The sequence below is a fragment of the Nuphar pumila genome, chromosome 10 (assembly GCF_984573655.1).
Source record: "Nuphar pumila chromosome 10, dmNupPumi1.hap1.1, whole genome shotgun sequence".
In the NCBI taxonomy this organism is placed as follows: Eukaryota; Viridiplantae; Streptophyta; class Magnoliopsida; order Nymphaeales; family Nymphaeaceae; genus Nuphar; species Nuphar pumila.
In genome coordinates this window covers 87,223,703-87,234,876 of record NC_143258.1, presented here as the reverse complement: position 1 = coordinate 87,234,876, position 11,174 = coordinate 87,223,703, and the positions used below count along the sequence as shown (strand labels likewise).

General features: G+C 38.8%; 1 protein-coding gene across 1 annotated transcript; it reads right to left on the bottom strand.

Annotated features, from left to right (window-relative positions):
* Positions 1-4,319: 4,319 nt before the first annotated feature.
* LOC149827208 (uncharacterized) lies at positions 4,320-9,827 on the bottom strand. Its single transcript, XM_090020262.1, has 7 exons — positions 9,486-9,827; positions 9,281-9,406; positions 8,609-8,767; positions 6,259-6,377; positions 5,947-6,132; positions 5,738-5,828; positions 4,320-4,749 (listed from the first exon to the last, which is right to left on the bottom strand). Exons 1-7 carry the CDS (start codon positions 9,741-9,743, stop codon positions 4,669-4,671), a joined length of 1,020 nt encoding a protein of 339 aa, XP_089876388.1. The 5' UTR covers positions 9,744-9,827; the 3' UTR covers positions 4,320-4,668.
* Between the last annotated feature and the right edge of the window lie 1,347 nt (positions 9,828-11,174).

Genomic DNA, 11,174 nt, shown 5'->3' with positions numbered 1-11,174 from the left:
GTCTAAAGGACCCGAGCACGATCAGTTGGAACTGGAATGAGTTCACTGCAGGCTTCTATAAAGTAAAAGCATTGGGATTTCCTGCGAGAGATTCATACCCCTCTCATCGTGGTTGTACTTTTGAACAGGTACGTTGCGTACTACGATGAGTAGGATGAGAGGTTTATGTCTGCCTCGAACATGCAATGGCATGTGTCTGAGATCACAAGAGTGATGTTTCTACCCTCACTGGGGATTAACCCCCCTTTTCTTTGTGATTGTATATGTGAATAGTTACGATGCGTACTGCGGTGAGTAAGATGTAAATTGTGTGCTAGCCTCGAATGCGCAATGGCGCATATAACTCACCTAAATAATAATCATGCGCCTTCACAGGCAAGATGCTCGATTGGGTTGAAAGACCAGAGCATGCGAATGGGACGGCGGTTAAGAAACCCTCCGTCGTGCTCATTCGGGACGGTTCATCAAGAGAGAGGATGGATGGTACAAAACTCTGATAGACAGCCATATGTGGCAATCTCGGGCAAAGATCCGACCTTCCCCAGTCATCGGAGGTTAGGGAAAATCCTTTGGGCCACTTCTGCAGAAGTACGGATGCGCATCCTTTGGGCCTTTGTTTTCCTTTGGGGATTTACTCTCTTGGTCACAGACCGTCCCCTTAGGAAGCGGACTCAGTCAGTCATTCGGGGTATAATAAAATACATAGCATAATGGACCCCCGAATCGATCTCGACTGTTTCTACGTTTTGCCTTGTGCGTACCCACAACGGTCTGCTCAGTAATGAGACAAGATATAACTTATACACATGATCGTGAGATACGCATGTTGTGACGTGCTTTGCTTGCTTGCTTGTTAGCTCGGTAGTTCGGTATGCTATTCGTTGAGCTAGGTACGCCCGTCGAGGCGTTACCCTTGTTGGTTAAACTGCTTACGCAGTTCCTTGCTTAGTAATAACTAGCTTCTCATACTAGTTGATTTCTTATCTTGTATTGCTTATGAATTGCTTGTGATGCAATAACTTGTGCCTCACAATTAATGAAATCACTTGTCGATGGACTGAGCCATCCTATGGTACTTGTATGTATTACGAGTGTTGTTATGAATACCTGTCTTATGAAATTGCTTTGCTTGGCTGGTGGATAGAGTTAGTTACTCTTCACCCATTATATTTGTGAGATTGCTATAGTTGTCTGTTCAGCACTCTGATCCTTCCTGCTCTTTTACGTAGTTGACTGCTTTACTAGAACTTTGCTTACTCCACAATACATTTGGTTAGATCTGCTAGTCTTGCTTGTTTCTGCTTGAGCTAGCGTTTATCTTACTTATTGCAGCTTCTGCTCTTTCTTGTCCTTTGCACCCCTACTAGTCTGTTGTGTGACTGACCCATTTTCATGGGCAGGTGGTGAACAGGTTGAGACAGTTTGCGATGGCATGATGACGCGATGCATTCAAGGTAATGCCCTTTCCTGACGTTGCGCTCCTGGGGACTCTTTTGATAGATGTGGTATAAGGTTTCTTTGAAAGCATCTCTTTTGATTAGAACTCTGGATTTCTAAAACTGTATTACCAAAAATGTGGTTCTTCTTTTCATTTCAATAAAATATATATTTGAACTGCAAACCGGTTTATAAGGGGGAATCTGCTTTTGATTGTAATGTGCCCAAGGTCTAGGGACTTGTTGTTTTGAACCTGATCTTCCGCCGAACTCCTGTTTTAAACTCTGATAAATGATTGATTTCAAAACTTTCAACTTTTTCATAAAAGGTTTCAAGTCCATGATTTTGGGGCGTTACAGTCGGCTCGCTGGGTTTCAAATTGGGGACCAAGTGTTGGTGAAGTTATATCCAGATCACATAGGCATCTTCCGCAGGCGACACCGCAGACTGCTTAGAAAGTATGAAGGATCTTTCATCATCATAAAGAAGGTGGGCAAGCTGGCGTACAAGCTGTAGTTGCCCCTAGACTTCAAAGTGCACCTGGTGTTTTACGTGTGTAACCTCAAGCAGTTCTATCCAGACGATGGAGATCCAAAATGCAGCGTGCCACAACGCGCTCCCATCATGTAGAGGGCTCCGACAGCACAACGGGCCGAGAAGCACCTCAGTCAGATCCTTCGTCATAAGGTCAACTATTTGGGCAAAGCGAAGAAATACTTAGTGCAATGGGAGAAAATAACAGAACCTACGTGGGAGTCAGCTTTTCGAATGAACAACCACTACCTGGCTGAAGTCAGGGCTTACCATGAAACAGATGGCGTCGAGGATGGTGAATGATTTGAAGGGGGAAGCATGTTTCCTTACGACTTACATTGTAAAGTTGCATCTAGAGTTTGTTTTGCTTTTGTTGAGTCTGATGTAAGTTGCCCGGTTCAGGTGAATCCATACCCCGAAGGGGCAACCTGTATACTTGAACTATAATAGCCTGCAGGCGAAATTGTGAATGAATCAAATGCGTACATTGTAAAGTTGGGTCTAGAGTCTGTTTTGCTTTTGTTGAGTCTGATGTAAGTTGCCTGGTTCAGGTGAATCCATACCCCAAAGGGGCAGCCCGTATACTTGAACTATAATAGTCTGCGGGCAAAATTGTGAATGAATTAAATGCGTTGAGCTTTCTTTTGTTCACTCTTGTTGTGATTGCTTCTTGTGATTGCAATTCTTCTCCCTCTATTCTCTCTTGCACTCTGATTACAAGCTTCCATGACTGGCAAGCGAGTGACAAGTAGGCTTGCGGCGGTGAGGAAGGACCGTCGCGCTGCGCTGGCCTATTGAAGGAAATAGACCCGTGACACCGTATGGAGGATAAAAAAAAAAGTGAAAACCCTCTTTTGTGTATAAAATGAGAGAGTTCCACCTGTTTTTTTTTTTTTTGTGTGTGGGGGAAGGCAAGCTGGGGTTAGACAGACCCCTACCAGTTATACGATGATACCATTGGGATTCGACACACAAGGTAACCTGCATCAGCTGCTCCTACCAGACAAGCCGAGTCCTGTTGGTTGCTCCACCTGTTCTATACATGCAAAAGGCACAATTTTGGGCACTCAACATGGGGTGGGCACAATTTCAGGTCAGGGTAGGCACTAACCACTATGAGATGTACCTCCCTGTTAGGGGTTTTTCAGGCCAGGGTGGGCACGTACCCTAACCACTACGTCCCTCCGCCTCTGGTCCTTCCCATTCAAAAAATGTGAAACTGGTTACTCCCAACCCCAAAAATGTGAAACAGGCTAGGCTGAACTCCATAGAAGTCGGGCCAGGCATATGTAGGGCTTGAGTTCGAGTGAGGCCTACTGGGCCCTTACTAGACCCTATTTGAGCCAGCTGACTCCTAACTCATTTACAAATAAATACATTGTTTCAAAGCTGTAAGCAATAGGATTTGAACTCTTAAACTTATCTGTTGCAAGCCAAACACTTCAACCATATAAAATTTATCTATCAAAAAACATATTTTTGTTGTATTTATCTCTACTGAAGATGAAAAACTATGATAAAAATACATGCAAAATATATTTATTAGCTGTTAATGAGTCAAACAATCAGGGCTCATGTTTGGCTTGTCAAGCCTATTCCACGAGTTCAAACAAGCGGTTTACTAGCCAAGATGCAAGCGACTCGTTTCTTTTCTCAGCCCTACCCCTGAGAAGACCCTTGCTATGGTATATGCTTCATCTGTGTAAATCTAATTTCAAAAGCTAGAAACTATTCTTTAGATGCACATTGGTAGCTTGTTTTCTTGTACATAAATTAGTCCAAGATGAGAAACTGTTCTGTTACTACTGAAGATTAAGGGTGTCAACGGGTCGGGTTTGGTTTAGGCTCGGGTAAAACCATACCCAAACCTGATTTGAGATAATGGTATCCGGTCCGGACTCAGGTCTAATCGAACCCAAAGAAAAACTATACCCGGATTCTATAAGAATTACATGAACCAGACCCAGACCATAACCAATAAAATAAAATTTTGTAATCATTTTTACATTGAAAAATTCAGATCTTAATCAAAACTCGGGTCAGGCCTGTGTCTGGTATGAAATTTCACAAACCACTGTCCTAGACAAGAAGTCACCTTGACAAATTTGTCCTGGAGATCAACTCAAGACAATTTGACCTGGAAAAAATGGGTTTGTGACATTCTTTTACTGCTTGACTGGAATGGAAAAATGCAAGTAAATTGTCTATACCGATCGAAACCAGTGAATCTCTCTTTAGACCTTTCAACATGAATGCCTAAAGATGACACCAACTAGCCAGGTGTGCAGAGCTCTTGCGGGCCAATGATGGCCATGAGTTTCATCGATTTCTAAAATAAGTATCAAATCTTAAGATGAAAGGGCTTTGTTTCATGAATAGTTAATGTTAAGAAAATTTACAAAACATACGATTAACCATGGAACTGGCGTGTCACGTATTACACAGTAAGTCAAATAATCAAGGCAACTGTCAGCACTACAATCCTTGTTTTATCACTGTACTCCTTCCTTGCTACTGTTCATTTTATTGTGGCCACCATGATAAATAGAACGCATTGACTCCTTGAATTTGAATTTTGAATGACAAAAAGTTGGGTGTAGTTCGAAAATATAAGTAGCAAATGAAACATAGCCCATGAAAGAACATCGCCCCCTTTAAACATTGTGGACAAGATAAACTTATAAATAATAAACTTGATCATGGTGGTGGTATCTCCATCGGAACACCTGGTGTTGGCTCAAGTACCTGTACATCTGGTAACTCTCTTGACAAGAGTGCCTGTGCATTACAACCGTAGCGAGAATTCATATCTGAAGAATAATTATGATCTGCAAATAATATGAATAGAATTGACATGGTCTAAGATATCAAAGTATCTCTAAAGCAAAAATTGTATATCAAAGTATCTCTAAAGAAAAAATTACCATGACTACATGGTTGCAATGCTGCAATAGTAACCAATACCCATTGCAACAGATGAGCTTATGCCAAAATAGACGAACATTGACGGTGATTACTAATGGTAACAATGCACATGCACTAGTGCTAAACCGAACTGCTACCACCCATGACGTTACACCATGCAGCCCACCAATGAACTGTAGTAGAGAAAACCATGCAGACATCTACACCTAGCTGACACCGACCTGACCTGATGCAGCATTAGCGCTAAGAAAATTTGTAATGACAAATCTAAGTAGCTTCCAAAATATGTATGTAAGAAAGAATATAACAAAGTGTACCCAAAACGATTACAGAAAATATAACGAAGTGTCAAAAAAAAAACAAAGAATGCATCTCGAAGAAATAATAGGGAAAAAGACGAAAAGCTAAGATTTTAGCAACACTAATTTCAGTGCCTACAAACACAAGGGCACATGAGTGTAAATAGCAGAAAAAGATAAGCAAAAAAAAAAAATTCAACATCTAGATTATTTCTTTTTGGTTGCATGACATCAGTTTTAAAATCCTCTGTTATGGAGAAAATGGATGTACCGCATCTTACAAATTCATTAGAATATATTTATAGGCTAGAGATTTAATTGGACCTCTTAGCAAGATCTAACATAAGGTGAGGAAAAATAAAATTCGATTTTAATCACCCAGGAAAGTCACAATATGATTTCATAATTCTGCAAGCCTATCAATGTTAACAACAATCCCATTGTAGATGTCACATAAACCATTTTCATGGATGATTCTTTAATGCACCTTGTAATAAAATGTTTAAAGTTTTCAGTAATCTATCATCTAGCATATATCTGACCTTAAATGAGTTCACTGTTCCTTCATTTTGCAGAATATTAGCAAGAAATCCTCCCGCATCAAGATCTCCATTATTCATTACCACAATAAACCTGAAGAAAATATAACAAGAATGGTAGTCAAATAATAAAAGCAAGCCAACATTGATTTCCTTTGCTTTATGTGACCATGAAATTGTCATGATTGAACTATAAAAAGAGTATATAGTACTTGGCACCAAGTAGCTGTGCTAGCTTGACAGCATCTTCTTGCCCTGAAACCAAAGTAAATGCAGGAAGTAGCTGCTTTACAACTGGTGTAATAACTATGTCAGCCTTTTGCAATGAGGATTCGTTGTATACACAATGTGGCTCAAGGTACAGACTTAACTGTGTTTGTTGGGAAACAATGAAATACCTGAATGTATTTTAAGACCATTGTTAAGATGGATAAAACACCTCTAAAAGGATTTATGTACGAACCAAATGGAGAATGAGATAAGGTTAAACCAAATAAATGTATTTTCCAAAGTGCAGGTTTTACCCATTCTCAGGACGTTGCCAGGGAGGACCAAGTATAGGGCCGGCAGAAGCACGAATAATGACTTTGGAGCCATTTTTTCCTTCTATTACAGAGCTTTCTCCAGGCTCTAGGTATATGACCTGCATATCTTCAAAAACATTATTCAAGATAGCATACCCTTTTTAATGAATCATCACATATTTCTCACACGACTCTGCTTAATTTGGTTTTTAGGATTAATAGTTGACATCACAGACTCATCAAATACGTCATAAAGAAAGTGCTCATATCATGGTTACTTTTAAGCTGTCAATGAAGCATGAGGTAGATGATAATGATGAATGTGGAGAAGTATCGAAATAAAAAGACCAGAAATAAACCACTAGCCAGAATTTGAATAATGTAATATCAACACTAATGTGATAATGTTTTCTATAGCTTATACTTTTACTACCAATAATGTGATAATGTTTTTATTATTTTAGTAGTTCTTAAATTCATGTTGTATGGATTATGGAATATGAATTATGATTTTTTCTTGATGTATTAATTATTAAATGCTTGCAACAGGATGCATTTGTTAAATTATTGCACTTGCATATATGATTCAGTTTTGAGATTAATAGATCAACTTTGATGTTATCTGCTCATGTTTTATTTTGTCAATGATAACATAAATGTCATATTTTGATAAATTAGAAAAAATATAATTACATTCTTGCTTCTTGTTCGATTCCTATTCGCTTCTCACTCAAATCCTAGGTTGTTTCTCCTTTGAATCCTTATTCACTTTTGGTTCGATTTCTAGGTCGCTTCCGAGACAATTCTTGGTTCGTTTCTAAGTCGTTTCACACTTCCCACTTCATAAAATTATAGAAGTGCCTCGCTTCCTGCCTACCACTTTCGCTTCTTGAATTTCTTCTCGCTCCCGCTTCCTCGACTGGCAACTATGGTACAAACCAAACTAGAGAGACCAACAAAGACCCGAAGGAGGCTTATGACTAAGGATACAAATGGGCATAGGATGACACCAGTTCTAGTTATAGATAGAAAGAAGTGGAGAAACAAAAGTTATAAGACCAACCCCATGTAGTTGGGTGGAGGCTTATTGATGATGATAATGATGACAATGAGTAAGTTTGATTAAAAAGGAAAAAAATATATGCACATTCATACTTGATCAAATCTAGACAATGCATGAACCACATGTTACTGGCCCATGTTTAATTGCTACCTAGCTCACTCTGGTTACACGATCAGCTTAATGTCTCACCACAAGATATTATGTATGCAAATTTGAAATGAGGTAGGCAGTTAAACATAATATTTTAGAAGTAATTAGGCTTTATCTTGGCAGTAGCACTTCATTAATCAGGGTATGCAATAAAACCAATAGGATGTGATACAAGATAAAACATAGTTAAATGAAAAATATAACATAATTATTGAATTTCAATAAATACAAAGGCAGTTTCAAGAACATAATGATTAACCCGTTCTCCTTTCTACTTTCAAATTTCCAATTTATTATGGCCAATCATAATTTTGTTCATCTCATGCTTTTTACTTGTATTTCTAATCAAATTTCATCTATGTTTCCTTGTTGCTGGATCTGTTCATTGCTCAATCTTTTTAATCTAAAGCAGCTAAATTTATTTCACATGCTAATGATACTAGAAGAAAAAGTAGTAACTGCATAAGGTAACTTGCCTAACTACTTCAGGTTTTCACTTCAAAGTTCAACTACATCATATTCTTCATATGTATTCTTGATCAACTTCATCTTGATTTCTTTTTTGTTCCAAATTTCTAATGTATCTCTTGGTGTTTCCTAGAGTAGTTATCTTGTTAATCCATAGACCACAAACACTTATTGATATGCTAATGATATCGCTGTCTCAAAGTGGTAATCTTTTTAATCTGGAGTATGCTACAGTGCTTCACATGTCAGTGACATTGTGCCTTAGGCCTTAGATGCTTCAAATTCATATATTATTCCCCGCCTACCCTTAGTGCATGCTAACATGGTATAGATTTAGTTGTTAGCCCCAAAGTGAATCATAAGAATATTAATTCCTGGCCTAGAGCCATGGCATTTTCGATATGTTATGGATATCCTACATATTGTTGCATTCAGAGGCATTTACAGTAGGATTATTCAACTGGCAACTTATATGGACCAGAGCATAAGGCTAGCTAAAGCATAAACAGGAAATGGAAATTATTGCACTATGAATAACCGGTGAAATCAGTCTTAAGTGTAACCAGCCTGTCCATAACCCAAATCACTCCTATCCTCAATTTCCAAAAGAAAACACTCATTTCCATGCTTAAGGGAGAAGAAGGTAAGCAACAGATGAACTTCACTTACATTTTTGAATAACTGATTTAGGATGGGCTCTGCATTAGGGGTTGCTATAACTTGTAAATTAGGGAACATTTTCGACAATGGCTTCAGAGTTCTCACATGGCAATGATCATCAAGGCTTTGAGTGATTAGCAGAAAATCAATCTCTGGAAGACTGTTCAGCTGCCACAATTAATAAAACTATTAAATAAACATGCTAATAATAACCAATGCCGATAGAACATATATATATATATATATATATAACCATGCGCACGAATACATAAATGAAATGTTTAAGCATGACCAATATATACTGGCCCCATTCAGTAACTGTTTTAATTTTCTTTTTTTCTTTTTTGAGAGAGCAAGAAGAAACGTTTCATATTAACCTCAAAAAGATCATACAGAAATGAAGGTCGTAGAGAACTGAAGCTCAGAAAATAGAATCAAGGAACACTTGAACATTTCAGTAACTGTTTACAGCTTTGTCCATACAAACAGGTCACACCAACCAACTTATAAATCAAAAGATGTTAAATGGTACCTAAATCATCTTAGAACAAGTTAGATAATTGTCTTCTACTATTAGAACAGAAACAAAATCAAAAGAACATCCCACCGCCCGAGCTCAAAAGATAAAATCACCAAAGAAAAAAGGTAGCATATTTAAAATGGTCAAAGCAGATTAAGTACCTGAAAGCTCTTCAAAACCTTCTTGGCGCCATCAAATAACCATGGAACCCCAAAATCCAAGTTTCCCACCAAGATTGGATCCACAAGAATGTTGAGACCATCCACACCCAACAACCAACTATTCCCCTACACCAATTTTTTTCCAAATAACAGTGAGTGAATCACTAGAATTCTCAGCTAAAATTCAAAAACTAAAGAAACCCACCTCCAAATAGGTCAGTTTCATCGAACCTGGACCTCGGTTTGCCTCGCCGGAGAAACTCGGCTCGGCGACGGCCGCCTCCGGTTTCTGGCCACCGGAAGCTAGAGCAGAGACCACTCTGCTTAACTTGAAGCTGGGAGGCGCTTTTTGGCATGGAAAAGAAACTAGAGATTGAGAATTGAGAGAGGAATTGGGGAAGAGAAGGGTGGGGTTTGTGGTTTTGGGGGTTAAGAGTGAGGAGTTGCAGAGAAGAGCCATCATTTATTTGCTAGTTTCAGGTACCTTTCTTTCTTTTCTAATGTTACCATTAGGATTTATGCAATATGGACCCTCAAAGCTCGATGAGTGTTTGAACTCCTGTTGTCTTTTTTTTTTTTAAATATATAAAGAAAAAAAAAAAAGGACTAACTGGTGGTGGGCAACAAAACACACCTTGCTTCGAGGGACACTAACGTATGTGGTGCGTGCAGTCTGCGTTCATATGCTTTGTTCCAAAGGAAGTACCGAAAATGGTCATAAGTATAAAAAATAGTCACAAGTTGGGTGGCTTGGTCCTGTTGTTATGTTCAAACTTTTTGCATAGTTTTTGCTTGTGCACACGGGCCTTTCGGCCTTCTAATGTTTGTACAACTTTATATACTATAAATTTATATTTTTCTTAATGAGATTGTAGTGCAAGACACTATTGTATTTTTTTGTCTTCAATAAATTGATTGTTATTGAATGCTTCTCTCTATTCTCTCATCTCTACTCTTTGTGCTCTGTGTGATTATTGTCTCCTTGTAATTGTGCGTTTGCATGCAAAACTGCCTACGCACTTGTTGCTTCAAAAGATCCGGTGTGTTTGTTTTTAAAACTTGCTAAAAGGCTTGTTGGGTTAAGGTTCTCCAACCCCGCATGGGTATATAAAATTTAGCCCATAACAAATGGTACTAGCGCTGACTTCACCCTGGGCAAGGTGAAGTTTGTCAAGTCGCGCTCGACCAAGCAACAATCGTTGATTATAACTTCTGGAGATTCTGGTGTGATGATACCACTGAAGCCAAAGAGCAAGAAATAAAAGGGGACAAAGATGTCTACCACCGAAGAAGCTTGAGAAACTCTTTTGACAGACCCCCACCAAGTTGGAAAAGATGGTGAAAAAAATCCTGCGAGAAATGAAGGAGATGAAGGCTACAGTGTGTGAAGTCTATCTCAACTATCGAAAGCTCGATGATGAGCTCAAGACTGCGAATGAAGAACTCCAAGAAAGTATCATGTTACTCGAAGATAGAGTAGACTCAATCGTTGTCGAGTTGGACACCATGAGGGATCAAAGGTTAAGAATGGAACAGAAGAACCAGGCTTTGGAACACAGAATCCTAGCTCTAGAACATCGTCTAGCGACTGAAAATTATGGTATAGTCTAAACGTTGACTACTCATCTGAAGGTTCTCAAGCCCAAGAAGTTCACTGGTGCTCACGATGCCAAGGAAGTAGAGAATTTCCTATGACAGATGGAAAAAATTCTTAAAGCAAGTTTTGTCAAGGATGGAGTTGTTAAGGTTCGAGTCGTCACAACGTGGTTGGCTGATGATGTCATTGTCTGGTGGCAAAGAAGACGCAGTGACATAGAGAAGGGTCTCTGCGTAATTAATACATGAGATGTCTTCAAAAGAGAATTGTGAAGTCACTTCCTTTTGATGGACGTTG

What these genes read in the sequence shown, in the direction of transcription:
- LOC149827208 (XM_090020262.1), bottom strand. Translation starts at nt 9,743, where the DNA reads ATGATGGCTCTTCTCTGCAACTCCTCACTCTTAACCCCCAAAACCACA. An exon ending in TGAAACTGACCTATTTGGAG is followed by an intron (nt 9,407 to 9,485) that starts GTGGGTTTCTTT and finishes AAATTGGTGTAG; the next exon opens with GGGAATAGTTGGTTGTTGGG. An exon ending in TGGCAACGTCCTGAGAATGG is followed by an intron (nt 6,133 to 6,258) that starts GTAAAACCTGCA and finishes AAATACATTCAG; the next exon opens with GTATTTCATTGTTTCCCAAC.